A 24,382-nucleotide genomic window follows, 5' to 3' on the forward strand; every position below is an offset into this window, starting at 1 on the left:
AACTAATGAGTGTTTCTGTGTGTATGCATGTCTGTGTGTGTGTGTAGACAGGTAGGTAACCAGGTAGGCTGCTGAGGGAAATCTCTAATCTGTCATTTCCTGTCTTCTCCTGGGTCCTCATTTACTATTTACACCTTTTCCAGCATAACACCTTAGTTAAATCTCTCTTGACTAGAGATTCTGAAATAGGAATTCTTGAGATACATACATCTTTGAAGTAATCTGCCTCTCTGATTTTCAAACATTTTTCAGTAGTAGGATTCCTTTATCAAACTAAATCATGTTTAATTCCACTATATAAAAAAGATAGATGAGGGACAATCATATAGGAATTGTACAGAGTTCTAGGCAGGGGCAGATCAGTAGGGCCTTTTATGGGTAATGGTAAGAGATTTGGATTTTATTTAAGTGTGATAAGAAGTCTGTAGAGGGTTCTGATCAGGGAGTATTGTGATGTCAATTATATTTTTAAATGGCACTCTGGATAAAAATGAAAAATAGCACTTTAGCTTATATTTGATCGAGAGTGAAGACGGGGAGTCAGTTAGAAGCTATTTCAATAGTTCAGGTGAAGAAAGAGTGGTTTGGAATAGGGTGGTATCAATGCGACAGATGCAGGGTTGCCAACTTTTATGGGGTTTGAAGAGAGAGGAGATGGTGTGAAATGGCATTTAGGAAAGTGGGAAAGTAAAAGTTCTAGGGGAAGTCCAGTATAACTGCCTGCAACGTGGAGAGCTCACTTGAGGTTTGTGGTTGTGAAATTTGAGACCACTGCCATGGCTGTGTGTTGTCTCCAGCAGGAGAACACTGCAAGAGTTCTCTGCGAGAGCGCCAGTACAGAGCAGGCAGGGAACTGGTGTACAGGGTCGGGGTTTTGCTGAGAGCGTACAACATAGCAAGATTGATGAAACAGCAGTGGGGATGGGAAACGAGCATACACAAGGGAGTGAGTACAACGAATCAGTTTGGAGTTTATGTGTGGAAGAAGGGAGAGAAAACATCAAGAGGATGTCGGACTGCAAAGAGGTGACGGAAGGATTGGGATGGAGATGCCAGGGAGGTTGAAGGATGTATATATAAATACACGTACGTGAGTCCTTATGTTTTAGAGATTCATACTGAAGTATTTACAGATGAAATGATATCTGGGATTTACTTCAAAATAATCTAATGGGTCTGTGCGTGGGTGAAGTAGTGGGGATAGAGATGGAATAAAATTGGCCATGAGTTGACAAATGTTGAAGTTGGGTAATGAGTACATTAGGCTCATTATGTTATTCTCTGCATTTGCCTAGGTTCAGAATTTTCTATAATAAAGAATCTTTTGAAAGTTTCTGGAAAAAATATATAATTTTTGTTAAAGTGTTAAATAGATGAGTGGAAGATTAATTTTATACACATTCCCACACACATCTTCTAAAAGAGGTTTTCATGACATACTTTCTGAATCCCTTTTATTAAGGAATTTTTGTATGTTAGAAATCTATTAAAGGGGATAATTTATTTGGTGTTTACCAGGCATGTTATAGAACAGTTGAATTAGAAATTTGATCTGACCTTCCAGAAGCTTATAGGAAAACAAGAAAGTTCTTTTAAATCCAGCCAGAGTTCTTAGAAGGAGTAAGTGGTGAGGCAAGGGGAAAAAAGGGGAAGAATGGAATCTGGTCTCCAGAAACACACTCCGAGGCTTAGTGCGTTCTGTCCTGTCTGCATTTCTCACGTCATTTCCAAGATGTGTTCATGCTTTCAGAATTTTCAGTAGCAAAATGGTGTTAGTGTTTGGCATATTTATAGCTCCTTTTTTTCTGAATAATTTAAGACATCTCTTTGAGCTATGTACAGGGCAAAGATGAGAAATTTAGGAAGTGTGTATTAGCGAAACAATAGTTTCCACTAGAGGAAAGAATCAGGGAAAAGTAATAAAGTGAGAGGAAATCAAGACCTGGGGTTAGTCGGGATTGTTTTGGGAAATACTTGTTAAGGAGTATTATGTAACCATGACTATTTATAATCCAATCTCTTGTCCCCAGAACAAGAGGCAGAGGAAGGGGACGAGGCAAGAGGCGATTTGGCCCAGGTCGACGGCCAGGGCGTCCTCCAAAATTTATCCGCTTGGAAATAACCAGCGAAAACGGGGAGAAGTGTGATGACGGGACACAGGTACTGGGAGGACGGGGAAGAGCGACTTCTGTGACGCTCGCTTAAACAGCTTAACAGAACCGTTACTGGATGTAAATACGAGGACCTTTCAGAGGTGGACAGTCCTGTCATGTCTGTGCCTTGCTGTCTGTTAATTAAACTATGACTAGAGAAAGGCAAAAAGAATGTGTTTTCAAATGTTACTTAGAACAAAAACCCAACTTTGCTGCCCTAATGGTTTGAAATTGTCCAGAGATATTACTGGGGACTCTGTTTAATTAGTTAAAATAATTAAAATGATTACAGTAGTCCAGGAGAGTCCTGTCACCGTCTTTTCCTTATGAAGTGATCTGGACTATCTCTTGTTTTTACATTCTGTGGATAGTCACCTAATTAACCTTCCAAGAAGGAGAATAGTTTTTCTCAGCATGACTTTAGTCATTTAAAAAATAAGCAGCAATTCTAAACCTTAGCTGGCAGACTTTCTAGCACTCGTCTCTCTCTAGTAGGTGAGGAAATAATGCCTGATTGTTGCAATTTCAGGAGTTGCTCCATTTTTCCACCAAGGAGCAGTTTGACGAGGCTGAACCAGCTGCTCTGAATGGGCTGGATCAGCCAGAGCAGACCACTCTCCCAATCCCACAGCTGCCACAGGAAACCCAGTCTTCTCTGGAGCACGAGCCAGAAACTCACAGCCTCCATCTGCAGCCGCAGCACGAGGAGAGTGTGCTGCCCACCCAGAGCACTCTGACGGCCGATGACATGCGCAGAGCCAAACGCATCCGAGTAAGTGGGACGCAGAGCTCCTCCCTCATAGGTGCTGACCCTTCTCTAGTCAGCCAGCTTTTTAGGTGCTGTGTTTCCAACCTACTCACCACCCACTGTGAAATCCTGCATCTAGCTTATCACATACTCAGTCCCTTTAATGCGGAAGAGAGTATTAACTATTTCTCAGTGTTTTTGTGTCCTATGGCAGGCTGGAATGGCTGGTCCTAGATTCGATCAAGTTAGTAATGACACAGAAGGCTGGCTTGTGGCAGCTCCTGGACTAGTATATTCAAAATAGGATAGGGGCCGGCCCCGTGGCATAGTGGTTAAGTTTGGAGTGCTCTGCTTTGGTGGCCTGGGTTTGTGGGTTCAGATCCTGGGTGTGGACCTACAGCACTCGTCAGCCATGCTATGGTGGTGATCCACATATAAAGTGGAGGAAGATTGGCACAGATATTAGCTCAGGGCTAATCTTCCTCAGCAAAAATAAAATAAAATGAAATGAAATAAAATAGTATAGCTCTCTGGATCCCTAAACTCACAGATTGGAAATGAAGAAATAAGTACATTTAATTATAATAATTATTTACATTTAAGGCAGGCTGATCTGTGCCTAATCGTAGTTCTCAGGTTAATTTTGGGTAACTGAATTGGTTATCTACAATTTCCAAGGGGAGACTGGCAAACGTCATTACTTATCAACGCAAAGGGACCTGTGTCCAAGTTGAGGTGGCAGGTACAACCCACCCACCTGGGGACAGCTGGAAGTTAAGCTCTAGATTCAGGAGTAGGCCAGTGGCTCCCTGCATGGCCTGCGTCTTGTCTGTCGGCCACCTGGCTGCCTGACCTCCATGGCTCCCAGGTCAGATGTGGTTTTCGCTTATTTTACAGAGAGCCTTTGAGTCTGAGTTCAGAGCTGCGGGGCATGCATGTGGAGAACAATATGGTTGTATGGGCTAAGTGCCTGTGCTGACAATTTACATCTAGAAAATAATTACTTAAACCCATGTTTGTGGCAGCAGGGCATATCAAGACTTTTATTAGTACTTTATGTGTAGATGAAAGACGTTTTTCATATAACTTCCCAGGCTTTACAAGTTCTAGGTGGATGACCATTTTAGCTTATGTTTCTTTTGGTCTAAGTCTTATATGCTTATAGGCTAGAAGGGACCTTGAAAAATAGTTTAGTCCATGCCTTCATGTAAAAATACATGTAAACATTCCTAGCTGTATGATAGCACTGAAGGGCTCTAAGTACTCGGGGCTAAATAGCCTTTAGGAGGGTCCTTTATGGAAACATATAAAACTTTTGGCTCCATGTATATTATTTCAAAAGGATATGTAAACATACGTAGATACAGACCAGAAAGGCAAAAAGCTATAAATTAATACCTTTCCATCCATCATTCTACATTATTTCCCAGTCTGCATTTCACTTTCTTGCCCAATTACTGTCTCTTCTGCGTTGGCCATTCTGATTTTTCACTAAGTCCAGGGAGAGGCTTAGATTTAATTTTTTTGAAGGGAAAAACTAGAGCCCACATGTGTCGTGAAGTTGTGGATGCATGAGCATCATCTCGCTGTAATTGTACTTGTATTCTCGAGTGAGTTCAGTTACTGGTTTTGGTACAGAGTTCCAGGTGTCAAAGCAAAAGCCATGTGCGTGTGGCTTTTGGAGGTCAGTCTTAGTTGAGCTGTTTTTCTTTTTTCCTCTCACACATTCTAAAAAGTAGGGCTATGTATTTTTTCATCTTTTTCTATCCAGATTGGTAATGACCAACTGAAGGCAAGTCTTCCAATCCAATTGGTAATGTAACTATTTTTCTCTCCTCTAACGCTGCCTGCTCAGCTGGAGCTGCAGGTAGGTTTGTTTCCTGTGTTTCACATAACAGAATGTTATTTCAGTGTTTGCCTGACCTGCTGTTCTTTGCAACCTGTACTTACTAAATCCTGGTGGACACTACAATTTCGTTGCCACTGTAAATGCAAATTAGTTAATGAATAATGGTAATTTATTTTCAAATAGATCAGTGAGTAAACTGTGGGCTGCAGATTGCTCATACACAAAATGAAGGGCAGGACTAAGTGCTCTCCAAGGTCCCTTCCAGCTCTAGAACAGTTTGAGTGACTTATGGAATAGCACTGAGTTCCAACTATACCTTCAGCACCGTGCTATGTACACAGTAGAATTTTCACTTGAGTCGTGTCTAATGGGAGCTTACAGTGTAACTAGGGAGGCACTGCTGATGTAAGCTGGCTTATTGTTAAGTGCTAAATTTAAAAGTATAGCCTATAATTGCTATAGGACCTGGGAAGAGCAAAAGGCCAAAAAAAGATGGAGTCAGGGAATAATTCATAGAGGAGGTGAGACTTGAACTGATTCTTGAAAGAGAGACAGGAGAAAGGTAGACCGTTTCAGAGGAAGGCAGCTAGAAAATCAAAGGCTGAGACACAGGAACGTGCTTGGCGTGGTCTTGGGACAGAGTTTGTACTGGCTTGACCCCAGCATAGGCTGCCAGCTGAAGGACAGTGCAGAGTGAGATACACTGGGCAGGATTAGCCCACCAAAGGCTTTGAAAGCTGGGCAGAAAACAGGCCAGAGAAAAGTTGTTTACAAAAAACAAAAAAGCCAAAACTGAACGTGGTTGATTTCCTTTTAGGGTCAAGATCAAAATAATATGAAAATTGATCAATAATTTAGGTTCTTTTAGCTATTAATATCAAACTTTAGAAACTTTTTATGGTCTTTGTCTGCAAAGAATCTTTTGTTTCAGAATTCATTTCAATGTGAGTTGAATCCCTCATCACAGATTTTAGCAACAATGCCATTTTGGCACTGCAGAGTAGCTTAGGTTCCGTGCAGTATGGTGTGGTTGCTTGCTGCGCCTCAGGGATCAGAAGATCCAAAATGGATTCATCTTTGTTGTATCCACCATTTTTCATGATTTCTTCCAGAAATGTGTACCAGTTGTAGCTCTGAACTGCAGAAGATACCTTAGCAGTAGAAATCCTGTAAGTGGGTCAGTGGGTGGGAACAGTTGCAGCACTTTCACTGCCTTGTAACATGAGGATGGCATTAGGATCATTAGATCAGAGAAACGCAGTCTCGTTCTTGAGTACTTAGACGATATTCAGGGCTCCATGGAAATTAAAAAGATGATAAGAACAAGGTTTGTTGATAGAACTAAGAAAGTGGAGCCAGGTGGCTGCTCGGTTTAAATCAAGAGTCTGAGGACGCTCATACTAATCAGAAATGACAGAAGGCTTATTAGCATAATGGACCAAAACAAAACTGAGTTCTAGATGTGGCGCCCGAGGAGAAATGGAATCCCCAGTGGGACCACGAGCAATTGTTGTACATCGTGTCTGCCCGTGGAAACTTCTGTGCTTGGGCGAGGGAAATGACTCTTACATGCCAAAAGCACTCTCACTGTTGAACCTCTGAGCCTCAGGATAGCATTTGTTTATCTGCACTATTTCCATCAAGTATTGAAAGTAGCCAAAATAGTGAGAGCTTTTATGTAAGATAAGTATCTGTCCAGATAGAGTAGAAGGATTAGGTAACTGCTGAGCTCTGTGGCTGATTTGAAGAAGGTCTCTGTTCTTAAAGATCTCTGCAGAGGCCATAGAGAAGATCTTGAAAGAATTCTTTTTGATTTTTATATGTAATGTATTTCATTAATTCTCAAACTTTCATCAAACACTTCCTATGAGCTAAGCAGTTTTTTAAGGAATCTACATACAAAGGAGAATAAAATATGACGCAAGCCGGAAGCAGCCCAGTCACCTTAGGAAAACAACACAATTGCTACATACCTACTCACGATAACTGAGCAGGTGAAATCTCTCTTCCAGCCATGTGAGAGAAGCCTGAGAAGGAAGTGTCCTGTCGCATAGTAACTATGTTCAGAATTTTCACTAAATCAAAAATAACTATTTTGCTTCCCCCAGATGATTATTTCACATTAAATTTAGTTTAGAAGTTGCTGCTTGTAAGTAATTTGAAATTGAGTTTAAGCATTATTCACTGTACTTTTTTCATTGCACAAATAATGCCTTAAGATGTCCATTAATCCTTCAGTTCCTTTTCTCTTATAGTTACATAAACGTACCCATTCACAGATATATTTTTTTGAGGGATTTCCCCCCCTAGTAGCTATCTAGAGCTTTCCCCCTGGTGTTTTGATGAACTTATGAATGAGTCTTCATTACAGCATAACTAAAATATTGATTCTGGTATTCTCTGCCTGAAAGATGGTTGTATCGGTCTGCTCTCTGTAGAGCACGAGTTGTGTTTCCAGTAGTCGTGATGAGTTTGCACTGAGTATCGATATTCTCTCACTTGAATTCCCTGTAACAATTGCATGAATTTACAAGACGGTTAATCAGCATTAGAAGTGCAGTCTGTGACTGAAAATAAAAAAGAGCATAATTGACTGGTCTAGACAGGGAACAGAGCAATAAACTTAACCTTGTTAGCATGGCATTCTAACCAATGGAACTAACTAGTTGCACTGAGACCTTGTTGTCTGCATTCCCTAAGTAGGACGTGATTAAACGCACGTTCCGTGTATGATGTGTGCTCATACGTCTTGTCTCATGAACAAACACATTCACATAAATTCATGTCCTTCGTTTGCAGTTATTTTTATTAAATTGAGATATAATTCACATACCATAAAATTCACCATTTTATAGTGGTTTTAGAATATTCTCAAAGTTCTGCAACCATCACCACTATCTAATTTCAGAACACTTTCGTCACCCTCAAAGAAACCGCATATCCATTGCCCCAGCCCCTGAGAAGTTCTACCCTTCACTTCTTTTTATTACCTTTTTTTTGGCTAAACAGTTTAATCAAGCTTAATTCTTTTTCTCAAGGACTTCAAGAAATAACGTCTGCTGACTTGCTCCAACCTCCTTCATGCATGTTTGACTCATCCCAAGTCATTCCTTCCAGACCTTCAGTTTTGATGTTACTCCACTCTGGTCTTTGTTTTATTCTGCAAATCCTCTACTGGGAATACTTTTTGAATGTGACTTGAATCCTTTCGAAAGAAAACACACATACATAGACATAAAACGAAACATGAAAAAGTTTGTCTTTTCAACATGACTTTCTTTGGGATGGCTTATTTTTAATATGTTCACCAGAGAAACCTCCCTTCAGCTGTGTCCTAGAGTTTAATTTCTTTGGAAAGTCTGTGATTGCAGAGGTCATCCTCTTTCTCTAATTTGTGAGCGCTTGCACGTTTAATTTCCTAACTAAACTATCGTATTTGTGTGTGTCTTTCAGAATGCAGCTCTTCAGCATCTGTTTATTCGGAAGTCCTTCCGGCCTTTTAAATGTTTGCAGTGTGGGAAGGCCTTCCGTGAAAAGGACAAGCTGGACCAACATGTGCGCTTCCACGGGCGGGAGGGGAACTGCCCGTTGACCTGTGACCTCTGTAACAAGGGCTTCATCAGCAGTGCGTCCTTAGAGAGCCACATGAAGCTCCATTCGGACCAGAAGACTTACTCTTGCATTTTTTGCCCAGAATCCTTTGACCGCCTTGATTTGTTGAAAGATCATGTGGCCATTCATATCAATGATGGCTACTTCACCTGCCCAACTTGTAAGAAACGGTTCCCAGATTTTATCCAGGTAAGTGTCTACCACTGAGATTCTCGTATCTCTCCTTTTGGTAAAAGAAATTTCAACTTTTTGAAAATCAAGACTGCCTATCACCTGCATTTTCATCCCTTCTTTGAAACAACTTTACAGTTGAGAATGATATTTTTTTAGTCAAACTACTTTTGATAAACAAAAGGTTATTATGACCCTTAATTGTCCAAATCAGACATCGGCATTTAAACATTTAAATTCTATTACAAGTAGTAAACACCTAGATCTGGTTATAATTTTAAAAAAGTCTTTCTTAGTCCTTGCCAAAACCCACTACTCATAAAATATATAGAGCCTGTAGGAGATGTGTTCCCATTTGCTGGCCTGGAAACATTTCCTCTCACTACGGTTACCTGACTTGCTTTACTAAGGTTATACATTTTGGAAGAAAACAAAGAGAAAGTTGGCATGTAATATACTTTTATATCAAGCACTGACCTCCTCTCCTGTACTATATTCTGGAGCAAAATGGGTGAGGATAAATTCCAGAATATTCATGATTTCATTTGGACTTCAAGTGATGATATTATTATATGCTAGTCGATGAATAATTAAATCTAAATATCTAGTCAAAATATCCTCTCTTTTTTTTAAATTGCCAAAGCAAAAGGAGACTAGGGTTTAATCATAGTTCTGCTAGTGTTGGGAGTGTTGGTAATTTTCTCACTTCACACAAATAATTAGAAAAGTTGCTTTAAGGCAGATTCTAGTGGCAAAAGAGACTCCAAAAATAATGCAGCAAAATGTCCTATAGGACTAGTTTGATGTGACTCACTCCTCAGCTCCCACCCGTAGCTCTTCTTCATTGGATGTTTATGGCTGGGAGAGTTCAGAGGCCGTGTTCCTTTATTTAAGTTATTTAAAAGTACAGGGAAAAGGTCCCAATTAAGGGGAAATGACACTGGTGGTGTTCTCATAAGTGGGTAATGGGTTTTATATCATCTAATTCATGTCTTTAATTCTTCAGATATAAAAGGACTAATTACTAAAAGGGCCTAAATTGCTTCTATATATGTTGGGAGCAGGAAAAAGTGAGAAAGAATTATTTTTTGTCTTCCTATAGATAACTTTTAGCAAAATTCATTTAAATCCAAAGGGACTCTGCTTTTAATCTTAAAGAAAAATGGGTTCCATGTGATCAGGGCTTTGAGGGAGCTAGCCCTGGTCTTTCTCCCGTTCAGGTCCTAGGGGTGGCTGAGACCTGTGAGGCCTCTGGCTGCTTGTTCTGTTCCTTTGTGACTGGGGTAGCATTGTCGGTGAGGCCAAGTTTCAGTCACATCTGGTTGATTGCACCACCAGGTGGAAGAAAAGCTGTGGGAATGCATTTGGCTCCCTCTGGTGGTGACGAACTGCCTCTTGTCATTTCCTTTGCAGCCTGAGTCCCCTGACTTTTCCTGTCTTCCCTGCCAGGTGAAAAAACACGTGCGAAGCTTCCACTCGGAGAAGATCTACCAGTGCACAGAGTGCGACAAGGCCTTCTGTCGTCCTGACAAACTGCGACTCCACATGCTCCGACACTCAGACCGCAAAGACTTCCTGTGTTCCACGTGTGGGAAGCAGTTTAAGGTATGTAACCAGGGAGCAGCCCACGGTTGTCCTCGTGGCCGCTGCACGGTTGTCCTCGTGGCCGCTGAAATGATGTCAGGCTAAGGACAAGTGCCTGTTTGTTCCATCCGTTTATCACCTGCCTACGAAGAACTGGACTTGAGATGCGTTTTGTGCCTCAGGTTTGATTTAGTAATTACAATAAAGTTAAGGAAAAAACTCACCTTAATTTCCCAAAATAATTAATTCAGATCCCCAAACAGAGTAATAATGCATCTTCTAAAGGAACCCAAATGTAAAATGAGTAGAAGTAAATTGCTATTGAGGAATTCCTAAGAGAACAATACATTTACTTATCAAGTCAAGAGTTTTTTGTGGTTTTTTTTGCTGAGGAAGATTCACCCTGAGCTAACATCTGTTGCCAACCTTCCTCTTTTTTTTTTTGCTTGAGAAAGACTGTCCCTGAGCTAACGTCTGTGCCAGTCTTCCTCTATTTTGTATGTGGGTCACCACCACAGCATGGGTGACAAGTGGTACAGGTCTGTGCCTGGGATCTGAACCTGTGAACCCTGGGCCGCCAAAGCAGAATGTGCGATCTTAACCACTACACCACTGGGCTGGCCCCCTCAAATCAAGAGATTTTTATTGAGCACTTACTAAGTGTAAGCCCCGAGGGCAGCAGGACTGCCATCTAATCGAGGTGGGAAATCTGCAGAATGTTAGGAGGGCTTGGACTACTTTGGGGAATTTTAATGACTTTGAGGATTAAAATAAAAAATAATAAGTATTAGTAATCTGCCTGGAATTTAGAAGAAGCAAAAGAAAAACCCATGAGAGACTCAGAGATAAGACTCAAACAAGTAAATGTGAAAACAATAAAATGTGTTTCGTTGGGAAGTCAAATGGTTCTGCGAAGATGTCACGGAGAGATACTCTGCTGAGTATGATTTTAGGTCATTCTGTCCTAGAAACTGGAAAACAGTCAGAAATGGATTTGGGGGGAAACTAATTGTAAAAGGTTGTATTTATATAGAATATGGAGGCATTAAAGAGAAATAGAAAGTAGTTTTCCAAGCTTAAGTTTTGTGGTGTGTCTCTTATGGAATAGACTCTTGATGGCTTTCTATATATAAGAACGTGATTGAGAACTCTGTAGAGAACTCTGATGTGGAAAGTATAAATGGGTCTAGGTGTTTTTCTGTTTCTTAATTTAAAAAAACCCCAATATGTGTAAAAAGATCTCTTGCGATGTGAACTGGTTGGCCATCTACCCTACCTATTCAGCATTTTGATTGCCTGTTTTGTGCCAGATATCATTTTAGCACCTAGGCATATAAAAAACACCTTTCTGCTTCCATTTTCTCCTTTACTTTCACCCAGTATTTTAGACAGGGTTCAATCAGGGAAGCATACCCACTATGAGCATTACGGGATTTTCTTATAGGAGTAAGAACTTAGTTACAGGAGGAGATGGAAAAGTGAGGTCTGAAAGGAGAAGTGGGAGGATCAGAGAAAGGTCACTACTGCACCCTCTGAAGCCCTGGCTGGGATGGACGAATGAGAACTTACCCGGAAGTCTGGGAGCCCAGGCCCCTCCCGCTGCAGGGTGGGCTGCTGAGGGAGAACTGGCGCTTTCTATGGGAGACTGTGTGGCTGCATGTGTGGTGCACGCGGAGTTGGCCAGCAGGCCGGCAGTCAGGAAGACCATGAGGATAGGATAAGCAGGGGTGCACTGGCCCCTGCATCCGACCCGCAGAGCGTCGCGGCTGCTGCCTCGTTTCTCCCTTCCAATCTGTGCGAATCTCTCTGTCGGCGACTCTGACTTGGAACCACACTGGGCAGGGCGTCTGTGTAAATGTAGTTCTCCTTAGCCGAGCTGACACAGGACAAAACCACCACACACTCTGAATCCATTTTTCAGATTATAACCAGAAGAATAACGTCTAGAGGACAAATCTGATGTGGTGTCCCTTCTGAAAAACCCTTCAATGGCTCTTCACATAGACAGATCCCAAAGTGCTTATCACTTAAAAGACACAACAGGACCTGGCCCCCAGCGACCTCCCCAGTCCTGCTTCCGCCTTGTGCTCTGGCTGTACTGAATGGCCTGGGTTTACTTAAGTGTGTGTATGGTCTGTCCTGGGCCTTCGCACTGGCTCTCCTTCCCACCCCCCTCCTGAAATAGACTTTCAGACTCTCTCATCATTCCACCTGGCTCATGTCATTTCGTTTGGGGGCATTTCTTGATCCCCCACACTGGGTTACGTGCTTCTCCTATGTGTTCCCATAGGACCTTTCACCTGTGACCCTGTCATAGTGCTTATTATACTCAATTGTAAGTGTCCTGCTAACTGAGGGCAGCATATGTAAAGACAAGGTGGGGCCTTCTGACTTTAAGGAGCTCACAATTTAATGGGAAAATCAGACATGTGCAGTAAGTGAGTTTTATTGCTACCACTGTAGAGAAAAGAGTAAAATGCCATGAGAAGAATTACCTCCGATTAAGGGTTTGTGGAGACTTCACAGATGAAGTGACACTTGTGAATTCACTAAGGGGTGGGGAAGAGAGAGCTGCTAGAGAAAGGGAGAGGATGAGGAATGAGGGAGGGCTAAAGATGTCCCAAGCAGAGGGAGTGGCAGAGACTAAGGTGATTCCATATTTAGGAGATGGTGAGAGGGGAGAATGGAGGGCACGGTGAGAGGCCAGTGGTGAGGTGAAGCCAGAGAAGTAGGTTCAGCCAGCTTGTTAGGCTCAATAATTAGACTTCTGGTGAAGTGACTCCTGGGTGTTTAGAGCTGGGCTGAAACGGAGGCACAGGCAGTGGGCGTGGAGAAGAGGGCACGTGTGCAAGGCAAGCGTCCGAGGGAGAGCCGATAGGACCTTGAGTGTGGATGAAAGGGTGAGGGGTGGGCGCGAGGACCTGAGGTTTGCGGCTCACAGGCTAGATATTTGGGAACACTACTGATACTGGAGCAAGACTTAGGCAAGAGGAGAGAGAGCGGGGGGATAAGGAATTTGGTTTGGAGATGTTAGGATGGAGAGGCCTTGTGGAGGTTTGGCATTCAACAGACGAGTCTGTCACTGCGTGCACTGCATGCTGCAGTGTCAGTATGAGACTTTGGGATTTATGTAACGATTCAGTTAAATAAATTGGTCTGTTTAAAGGGAATAGGTGGGAGGAAATTAGGAATACTGATGCTTAGAAAAAAGTACAAATGCAACAGAGGTCTGAGGTGGAGAACTTTATCACTGTATCTGGACTAAAGACAAATACTGTCATTTTGGGCAGGTTTTTTTTTTTTTGAGGAAGATTGGTCCTGAGCTAACATCTGTGCCAATCTTCCTCTATTTTATGTGGGAGGCTGCCACAGCATGGCTTGATGGGCAGTGCTAGGTCTGTGCCTGGGATGTGAACCTGTGAACCCTGAGCTGCCCAAGCGGAGCCACACACTCAACCACTATGCCACATAGGGCAGTGTTTGTAGTCCAAATTTTACTGCAGAGTAGGAACTTATGAAATTCTCTCCTGGGCTTTCCAGGAATAAGGGTGGGTGGGGGTAGGAAGGAAAAACAGTTGGGTCATAACCACTGTCGCAGAAGAGGGAGTTGGGTGGGGGGGCCTGGCATTGGAACTCTAAACTTAGGATGGTTCTGATACTAGGTAGGCACTCAAGAAATAGTCTTAAATAAGTGTGCTGAAAAATTAAGGGGTTAAAAAAAAGTCCCTGTATGAAAAGATGGGAAGGACTGGTCTGGTAGAAAGGTTCAAAGTCTTTATAAGACCAGAAACAGTTTAATCCTATGTCCAAGAGCAGAGCCTCCCTGGATAAGGGAGCTGGGAGTTTCTGCGTTTGGTTTTATTCAGGATGGGCTCTGCCTCATTTTCTCTCTATGGATTCACGGCAACATGTATCACTAGTTTTGATCATCAAACTAAGAGCTGTGGCCTAGACCATACGCTCCATCCAGTGGACAGTGTAATTGTTTACGTGAACTTCTAAGTCCATCAGAGGAGAGGTACTTAAATTCATTTGGGATTTAGAGGAAGATCATTATGTTTGTGAAAATGTGTGGGAATTGAGTATTACACATGGCTTTGTGAAGCCAGTATTACCTATCATTCATTATTGATTTGTCTTGTATTAATACCAAACTATTCCATGTACCTTTGATCTCCTCTACATAAAAGTAAGCTTTTTCTTCTCAAAAATCAGTCTGTAACTTGCAAATTGAATGGCCGCTCTAAAGCAGGGCTCGCCGGGAGGCCCTTTGTGCTAGTGGACAGAGTGATCCCCTGACTTCTGCCGTGCCTTTGTGTGTCCCAGCACTCTAGCAACCGGATGTGTCGTGGCAGGTGTGTTACTGCCAACTTGTATTGATTTCTTTTTTATCCCTTCAATTAAAATTTTTCTACCCCTACTCCTCACCCCCCTCCCTTTTCAAAAATTCTCTCTAAATAGCGAAAAGACAAACTCCGGGAACATATGCAAAGGATGCATAATCCTGAGAGGGAGGCCAAGAAAGCCGACCGCATCAGCCGCTCCAAGACGTTCAAGCCTCGCATCACGTCCACGGACTACGACAGCTTCACCTTCAAGTGCCGCCTGTGCATGATGGGCTTCCGCAGGCGAGGCATGCTGGTCAGTGCGAGCGGCTCCGCTTCTGCCTTCTTCCAGACCCACCCGTCTCTCTTCATGGCCACCGCTTTGTGCTGTTTTCTGTACTAAACTGGTCAATAGGTTTTGTCAATGGCTAGGGGATAAAACGGAGGCAAACAATTCCCAATTTGGGATTCTCTCCTTTCCAGGTTCCCTTTGCCCTCCTTCTCTGGTGACCTCTTGGAAGAGGTCTTTCTCTGTCACTTTCACTACTGCTTTTGTTTTGCTTTACCCTTCTCAACGTCCGCTCTTATCATGTTTTATTTCCCTCTTCTCTTTTGTGTTCTTATTCAGGAACGCAGTACTTTCTGGTGGGGTCTTTTGCCTTCTCCTCATTGTTCTCTTGAATGCCTCCCTTTTTCATACATGAAGTGGCAGTGGAGGGGAACTTTCCACGAGGGCGGGTCGCCTGTGCCCCGGTGAGCTGCAACACCGGATGGCCAGTTCACTGCTCTCAATTCGTTTTGACCTTGTTACAGTTTTTGCAGAATGTATTTCTGCCAGGAGCTAGAGTCATAGAGAATTATTTAAAATTCAGAATCTTTGTTTGTATCTCATTCACTGTCCTCTGTGAGGCCAGGGCACCAAATGACGAAAGGCAGGTTTACATCAGGAGGATTCACCAAAGAAATTCACGATAGTGTACTTTTCCTCTTCCCAGCAGCAGTTCTTTCAGCGGAAGACTGTGAATGGGATCCACGGTGACCCGATTCACCTTCAGCAGTTGGCTGAATTACTGTTAACTCCCGTTGACAGTGACTGTTAATGCTTCAGTTCAGCTGGGTCTGGTAACGCTGGTTCTGGCCAGATGCCTTATTGTTTGGGGCATTGCTTCAGAGAAGTTCCGCTTCTCACAGTCAATATTAGAGGCATTTGTTGGTGATGGGGGTCTCGTCCTCATTTTATTTTTTCCCTTTAGGTAAATCACTTATCAAAGAGGCACCCAGACATGAAGATAGAGGAGGTGCCAGAGCTGACTCTGCCCATCATCAAACCCAACCGCGATTACTTCTGTCAGTACTGCGATAAGGTAAGGGAGGCTCCTCGCTCTGCGCGCTCCGTGGGAGCCCAGCTCGGAGCCAGTTTGTCTGCGTGGATAAATATATATTAGGATCCTGCAGTTCCTCTTAACAGATGGCTCCTTGTCTCTCAGTAGTTTTCCATTCAGACAAGAAAGCGCTAGAAGTGCAGCCTCATTTTAAGCCAAAATTTTTTTCTTAAGAATTAGCTGGCTTTGTTTTTCTTGTTGTTCCTTCTCTCTGTGATTTTTGTTACAAAAGAAGAGGCTGTTACCAAGAGCTTAGTATATGAATTCATTTTAAATTCCTAAGCTCTGAAATGAGAGTGTTTATCATCCTACTTGTAAAATATTTGGTAGATTTTGGGTTTCTAGAAGGTTGAGGAGGATGTGAAAAAGTTTTGTGGTGGAGTACTCTATTTGTACTATTCCATTCTTTATTTTGGGGCAGTTAGAAAAAAGACAGAAAGGAAATACACATTTATTATTTCACTGTAATATTGTTTCCTTTTACAATGTAGCTGTGTCAGCTTAAAAGTAAGAAATATTTTTTAAGCATAGATTCACCACTACAGGCACTAGTTGCTATTAGATTTGCCATTTTGGAAGACTCTTTGGCATCTAGTAGTCAAGGACATATGTCATGAGAGCTTTCACAGATAGACTAAAGGGTGAACTGACCTTGGAAATAGTTCTCTTTCTATGACTGTATATCCACCGTTTAAACTGTAGGGTAAAGGGTATTTTTACAATTACTATCTTAGATATATAAATTCAAGGAAGATGCCTAGCGTATCTATATTATATTATTATTTTATTCTAATTTATGTTATCCTTATTCTTCAATATATCTGTTAATATATTTTATTTTTGCCTACATGAATACTTTTTCTCATTTTCTTGTAATGAAATTGTTGATAGTTTGCTTTAAGTAAGAAAGTGGAACTGTGTACTGCTTTCATGGCAAAGCATTTGAATTTGCAGGTTTATAAAAGTGCCAGCAAGCGGAAAGCTCATATTCTGAAGAACCATCCGGGGGCTGAGCTCCCACCAAGCATTCGGAAACTTCGTCCTGCCGGCCCCGGAGAGCCAGACCCCATGCTGAGCACCCACACCCAGCTCACGGGCACCATAGCTACCCCTCCCGTCTGCTGCCCTCACTGCTCCAAACAGTACAGCAGCAAGGTATGGGAAAGGCTTCTGAGCTAATCTCACTCAGGACCGCCATTTCAGGAACCTCATAAGAGAAGATGGCGTCTCATCCAGACGCTCTGATGGCTTCTTCTGAATTGATGGGGGAACTAATGGAGGTGTGTTCTTAGTGCAGGTGGCTAAGGAGCTGTTTCCTGAGAACAGGGACCGGAAGCACAGACAGAATGGGAGGAGAATAGAGTGACTTTCCCCAGAATTAGCGCCATCTGATAGCCTGAGCACTCCACTGGTTTCCTGTTTCCTTGGCCTGCTGAGGGTCTCACGTCTGAATATTCTGTGCTCACAGTCTATGAGCACAGGCGTACGAAAGTACTACAGGAAGTGCAACGATGGTTCTTGAGAAGGGGTCTTGTTGTAGGGAGGTCCCTGTGATTGCTTGCTGCAGGTGCGGTGGGTTAGGGGATGCTGGGAGGTGTTCTGAACTTGCCTGATGGCGTGGGCTCACATAAGTCTTTACATTCTTTTCAGCCTCTTCTTTTTTCCTTTTTATAGCATCGTGCTGCTTTAGGAAGGGTGGGCACAGAGTCAGTGTAGCTCTGATTTTTTTCTTTAAGGCATAACATAAAAGAGAGGGTTTTTACATTTGAGAAAGATTGAAAATAACTAATTCTAGTAATTATTCCTGGTTTTGCCATAATTTTTCAGACCAAGATGGTACAACACATTCGAAAGAAGCATCCAGAGTATGCCCAGCTCCCTAACACCCTGCATACACCACTGACAACAGCGGTGATCAGTGCTACACCAGCTGTTTTAACTACAGATAGTGCTACTGGAGAGACTGTGGTGGTAAGTGTGAGACTGGTAAGAGCATCTCATCTCCTTCAGGAGCCTTCAGTGTCAACGCCACGTCTGTCTTGTCATTTTGTTGGCGGTGAATGTAGCCCATTATCCTTCAGTTTTCTATACAAGGCATTATGCTTCTGATTGGGTCTCCTAGTCAGTGTTTTCCAAAGCTCTCTGTAAAAGGGTAGCAAGAAATTTTCAGTGCTGCTCATTCGCTATGAGATCGTCAGAACCTCTAGGGTAACTCCGCTGGGCCTGACACAGACAGACAGATATCGATGGAGATATAGGTAATCTTCTAACATCTTCTCAACTTTGGATTTTTTCTATCTAATTTGTAGCTCCATGATCCACCAGTGAGATAAATTAAATTTTTGTAGGATTTAAGAGCACTGAAATAGCTGCAGGCAGTAGTGGTACCAACTAATGTGTTTTTTGTGATTTTTCTAGACAACAGACCTACTAACCCAAGCCATGACAGAACTGTCCCAGACCTTGACAACAGATTACCGAACGCCACAAGGGGACTACCAGAGAATTCAGTATATCCCTGTGTCGCAGTCCACATCTGGTCTTCAGCAGCCTCAGCATATACAGCTGCAAGTGGTGCAGGTGGCTCCGGTACCGTATTGCGTTTGTTTCTCTTGACCTTCCTGAATGCTGTATTGCCACTGGCCAGTATGGCAGCTGGGGCCATCAGAGCACCCAGTGCTCAGTGCTGGAGCTGGACCCTATATAATGTGCTCCTGCATGTAAGTTCTGAGTCTAAGGCATTCGTCAAACTTCCCCCCACCCCCAGGCTGTCGAGGGTCTGGATTTAGCAGTGTAAGCGATTTCTGTCAGTAGTAGTCAAGAGATTTTAGGCTCCAGCATATACTGTGCTCCTCTGCTATTGCAGGACACTGTTGGCGTGAACTTCCTCCAGCCTCTTCTGAATCCTTCTCCTTGAGCACCCAGGTTGACTACTTGGTGAGGAGCCAGTTTGATAAGTCCCTACCTGGGCGTCCAATGACTTCTGTCAGTGGGAGGTTGTAGGGAATAATTTTGATTCGATCTCTGAATATCAGTGAGTACCTTATTAGTATAAAGGTATGACTATCTTCCTTCTACCAGGTGATTAGTAGCTCATTCCTACTGATTAGGGAGCTAAAAGAATGACTCCTCCCGGAACTATTGTTTCATTTAATTATGCTGAGGAAGTGTACTCAAGGCACAAGTGAACAAACTTGTTGTTCTGAAATAATTTGGTCTCTGAAAATTTAAAACTAATACGAAAGCAGGAAGTTGGAAGTTGCCACTGTTATTGACTCTTTATTTTGGTTTTCCTATGGGAAGGTTCTTAATTTTAGGCTTTGGAAGAACCTATGAATCCCTGGAGTTCCCTGTAAAATGTGATGCATACGTACATCCTTCTGGTAAAAGGGTCTGTACTTGAGCCATATTTTCAAGATGTCTGTGATACATAACAGCTTAGGAATCACTGTTCTAGTGGGTTAATAGTGACAAGCTAAAAGCAAATTCTCTTCTTTGATCTCTTTTAATTGATAACGGTTATGTCATTAAATTTCACTGAATTTTAAGGGATGAAGAGTTTTGATCCCTGAGAGCTTCTCCTTCAGCGTGTTACCAGGAGCTATATTCCCTCTATTTCCTTCTCTTCCAGAATTTAATAGCATTAGTGACTCATGTTTAGAAGGATAATTTTTCTTCTTTTGCCTGGAACGTTCCTAAATGTTTAGTTAGTGGTTATTATTATTATTAATATCTAATGACATTGGGCAGTGATCACGTAATTTTTTTATTGAGATATAATTGCCATATAACATTATGTAGGTTTAAGATGTACAAATGTGTTGGTTTGATACATTTATATTACTGTAGGGTTAGCTAACACCTTTATCATGTCACATATTTATCATTTCTTTTTTTGTGTTAAGAACAATTAAGATTTTTGTCTCTTAGGATCTTTAAAAGTCCTCATCACAAGAAAAAAATTTGTAACTATGTATGGTGATGGATGTTAATTAGACTTACTGTGGTGATCATTTCGCAATGTATACAAATATTGAATTATTAGGTTATACACCTGAAACTAATATGTCAACACCACCACCAACAAAACAACAAAAAATTTAGTCTCTTCGCAACTCTGAAGTTTATAATACAGTATTGTTGACTACAATCACTATGCTGTGCATTAGATCCCCAGAACTTACTCATCTAGTACTTGTAAGTTTGTACCCTTAACAACAGCTCCCTCATTCCCCCACCCCTCATGCCCGGGTAACTACCTTCTACTCTCTGGTTTTACAAGTTAAGCTTTTTTTAGATTCCACATATAAGTGATATCATACAGTATTTGTCTTTCTCTGTCTGACTTATCTCAGCTTAATGCCCTCAAGGTCCATCCATGTTGTCACAAATGGCAAGATTTCTTTCTTTCTCATGGCTGAATAATATTCCATTGTGTATATGCCACATATTCTCTATCCATTCATCCATTGATGGGCACTTAGGTTTCCATATCTTGGCTATTGTGAATACTGCTGCCGTGAACATGGAGGTGCAGATAGCTGTTCGAGATACTGATTTCAATTCCTTTGGAAATACACCCAGGAGTGGGATTGCTGGATCATGTGGTAGTTTAATTTTTAATTTTTTGAGGAACCGCCATACTGTTTTCCGTATGGCTGTATCAATTTACATTCCTACCAAGAGTGTATAAGGGTTCCCTTTCCTCCACATCCTCATCAACATTTTTTATCTATTGTCTTTTTGATAAAAGCCATCCTAACAGGTGTGGGGTGATATCTCATTGCGATCTTGATTTGCATTTCCCTATCAGCATAATTTTTAAAACTACCTTTTTCTCTAATTTGTGCTAGTTTGGCTTAGGTATGGGCTCTCTGGGGGGTGAAGCATTGGATCTGAAGTTTCATCTATTGTTATATTTCTGTTAGAATATTGTTTTGGCTGAACTTTTTCTCTGGAAATATTTCTCATAACCTCAGTCAGTATGCATTTGGTTTTCTTATCCCTCAGGCCACTTCCCCTCACCAGTCTCAGCAGTCCACTGTGGATGTTGGCCAGCTCCATGATCCTCAGACCTATACCCAGCATGCCATCCAGGTGCAGCACATCCAGGTCACTGAGCCCACGGCCTCAGCGCCATCGTCATCCCAGGTACACGTCACCATTCACTATTCACAGAGGTTACTATGGTCTCAGGGAGCCCGGAGATTAATAAGAGTGAAGAGACATTGTCTTCAGACCTAGTCTCCTTGACTATTGAAATTATACTGTTATTTTTGGGCCTTAATTACAGAGTCTTACCTTCGCCTCCAATTGTTATATTTGTGTTATGGACATACTTACATCAAGGGATTAGCTTCTCTGTCTAAATGGAGCCCTGTGAGATGATTCCTAGAGACAACGCTGGCCTTTGCTTCCTATTCTAAATGGCTGTGTGATAGTATGCAGTTACTAACTTGTTTCTATAATTTTATTTTATTTTATTTTTTTTAAGATTTTATTTTTCCTTTTTCTCCCAAAGCCTCCCGGTACATAGGTATTTTTAGTTGTGGGTCCTTCTAGTTGTGGCATATGGGATGCCGCTTCAGCATGGCTTGACGAGCGGTGCCATGTCTGTGCCCAGGATTCGAGCCGGCAAAACCCTGGGCTACCAAAGCAGAGCGCATGAACTTAACCACTCGGCCACGGGGCCGGCCCCTGGTTCTATAATTTTAGAACAGTGACTTTGTGGAGTACTACTGTGTTTGTATGATCGAGTCTATTATTGAGATAGCATAGCTATATCCATTCAAAAAAACTATTAAAGTTTTACCCTTCGCGTGAAACTTTTCTAGGTCTTGCCCTCAAGGAGCTTGGAGTGTAGTAGGGAGGTGACACGTGTTCAAGTAAATAGGATATGAAGTGAAGGCATCTCTACCATGAAAGATGCATGTAGGCCCACCTCTGATATTCAGAGGTTCCAGGACAAGCGTACAAATCAAGGTCTGCATGCCATAAGTCTGAGTAGTTGAAAGTTTCTAATCGAGCTAACAAACTGTTGAATAAAATGTTTTATCTTCCTACTTGGCACATACTTTTGTAATGACAAAATTGAAAGATATATGTAAAGTAGCAATTGATGCTAAAGAATATGGATAGTGCCAATTCAAAATTAATTGCATTTTTTGCCAAACACCATGGATAGCACTGACAGCCACCAGACTGGGGCGAAAAGAAGCCGAGAGAAAGGATTTCTCCCTCCTTGGCTGTCTCTGAGCCCTTCCAATTGCTGTAGAAATCCATAGGGTAAACATGCACTTTCTCTACCTTCCTGTTTATTGGAGGTTTTTGGTGGGGTTTGGGGTGAGAGGCTCTGCTGCCTGCCATCTGCCATGGCTGTGAGGTTTCTCATTACTTCTCCCAGACCAAGACAGGCAGTTTTTATCCATGAGGGGGCCCAAGTTTCCCACCCCCACTAGCATCACAATTTTTTTGTTTTTGGAAGATTAACCCTGAGCTAACATCCCCTGCCAATCCTCCTCTTTTTGCTGAGGAAGATGGCTCTGAGCTAACATCTGTGTCCATCTTCCTCACCTTTATATGTGGGACACCTGCCATAGCATGGCTTGACAAGTGGTGCATAGCTCTGCACCTGGGATCTGAACTGGTGAACCCTAGGCCACCGAAGTGCACAAACTTAACCACTGTGCCACTGAGCCGGCCCTATTTTTTTGGGGGGCGGTGAGGAAGATTGGCCCTGAGCTAACACCTGTGCCCATCTTCCTCTACTTTTTTGCATGTGGGATGCTGCCACAGCATGCTTTGATGAGTGGTGTAGGTCTACACCCAAGATCTGAACCCGCGAACCCGGGCTGCTAAGTGGAGCACGCCGAACTTAACCACTACACCACCGGGCCAGCCCAGCATCACACTTTTAAGTTTGTCAAAGGAACCTGAGGCTGGAGGGCCAGGAGGGACTCCTCAGAGTTCTTTCTCAGAATGTGGAGGCACAGGGACAGGCTTCCTCAAGACTGCTTCCCCTATCTTCTCCCCTAGGCTCTATCCTGCACCCTGCGGGGCCTTGTGTGTATCCACGTGGACACCCTGACCCGCATGTCTCAGCTTCATCCACACTCCTGTGAATGGTGATCCCTTAGCCACCCCCTTAGTCCCAGGTGCCCAAATCCCTTTAGAGGAGCCCATCTGTAGAAGATAGGACCCCTGCAAGAGGACCGACCCAGGAAAGGGTACAAGGCCATTTCCATAGGGAATGGGAGGGCTGTGGTCCCCAGAGTGTGGCCTAGAAGGGGACGCACATTCCAGGTGGGCACATCCATTTGCCTCATATGAGTAGGGGCACAGCTAGAGAAGGGCTGACCAAGACGCCTGCAGGAGTCTGACGGTGTGTGGGTATATAGATAAGGTACAGGCATTCAGAAGAGGGAAGGGTTATGGTTAGCAGGGAAACAAGGATGTTTTTGTGGAATTGGTGTTTGAATTAGGTCTTGAAGGAGGGATATGATTTTGAGAGGGTAGCTGGGGAAGGCATTATGATCTGAATATGCTCTCCTTGTGAGTAAAGACACAGAGATGGGAAATTATGGTATGTGCATGGAAAACTATTAGGTTAGGAACAGGAAGTGATATTTGGGAAAAAGTTGGGAAGGTAGTTTGGAGTGTAGTGTGGAGCACTTGGGTGGCACTCTGCAGCTTGGGCTTTATCCAGAGATGGGAATGAGTTGTGTGCGGGCTGTCTGCGCATTCACCTGGGTTTTCTCCGCCCAGCGGCTGGGGTTATCCAGTGCACCTCAAGCGAAGCCATCACTGCTGGTTCCCGCTTCAGTTTGTGTTACAGATTAGCTTTGTGACATAGGCACGTTATTTAGCTTCTCAATTCTTTTAACCTTTTATAATGTAGGCAATTATACTTTCATTCATTTATCTTTCTAACAAGCTTATTGAAATTAAGTTTTTGGATACTCTTGTAGATAATCCTTTGAAAACTAATTAGGACTTAATTGTTTTGATTGCTTCTTATTAATTCTATTCTTGTTTACAATATTATTTTAGCAACAATACTGTGAGTATCATAATTCATATTAGCCTGATTTGTTTTCTTCAGTTATTTGTGAGCCTTAATTATGTCGGAAATTTGTAATTTCCTCTTCTTTTTTTCGCTTTCTCTTGGTTGCCGTGCAGCCTCTGAGCCCCTCTTCCCAGCAGTCGCAGCAGGGGCTCAGCCCCTCCCACATACCAGGCGGGTCTTCTGCACAAGGTCAGACCCTCCAGCAGCAGCCGCAGAGCTCCTCTGTACAACACACATACCTACCCAATGCTTGGAATTCCTTCCGTGGCTATTGTAAGTAAGAAATGGGGATAATGTTACAGGTCATGGGTGGGGAATCTGCAGCCATGGGTCATAATTTCATCAGCTTTATAATAGATTTTCTGGACTAAATTATCACTGGCCATTTTGTACACTCTGTAGTACATGTATTGAAAGAGTTTCATGACAAAATTCAAGGCAGTGTGTTCATCTTACAGAGCCACCCGTTTCAGAGACATTAGGAATATCGCTG

The 24,382-nt window shown here is 42.6% G+C and overlaps 1 protein-coding gene across 2 annotated transcripts in view; it reads left to right on the forward strand.

Moving 5' to 3' along the window:
- Window positions 1-24,382, forward strand: part of PRDM10 (PR/SET domain 10) — an 88,562-nt gene that overhangs the window by 57,130 nt on the left and 7,050 nt on the right. For both annotated transcript variants that reach the window (XM_014858514.3, XM_070489917.1), the window contains exons 10-20: window positions 2,031-2,160; window positions 2,683-2,925; window positions 8,204-8,551; window positions 9,983-10,138; window positions 14,579-14,758; window positions 15,696-15,806; window positions 16,779-16,979; window positions 17,652-17,795; window positions 18,243-18,413; window positions 20,835-20,975; window positions 24,003-24,162. In XM_014858514.3, coding sequence (XP_014714000.1) covers window positions 2,031-2,160; window positions 2,683-2,925; window positions 8,204-8,551; window positions 9,983-10,138; window positions 14,579-14,758; window positions 15,696-15,806; window positions 16,779-16,979; window positions 17,652-17,795; window positions 18,243-18,413; window positions 20,835-20,975; window positions 24,003-24,162 — 1,985 coding nt within the window. The remainder of the gene's footprint in view (window positions 1-2,030; window positions 2,161-2,682; window positions 2,926-8,203; window positions 8,552-9,982; window positions 10,139-14,578; window positions 14,759-15,695; window positions 15,807-16,778; window positions 16,980-17,651; window positions 17,796-18,242; window positions 18,414-20,834; window positions 20,976-24,002; window positions 24,163-24,382) is intronic.

This window comes from Equus asinus, chromosome 20 (assembly GCF_041296235.1).
Source record: "Equus asinus isolate D_3611 breed Donkey chromosome 20, EquAss-T2T_v2, whole genome shotgun sequence".
In the NCBI taxonomy this organism is placed as follows: Eukaryota; Metazoa; Chordata; class Mammalia; order Perissodactyla; family Equidae; genus Equus; species Equus asinus.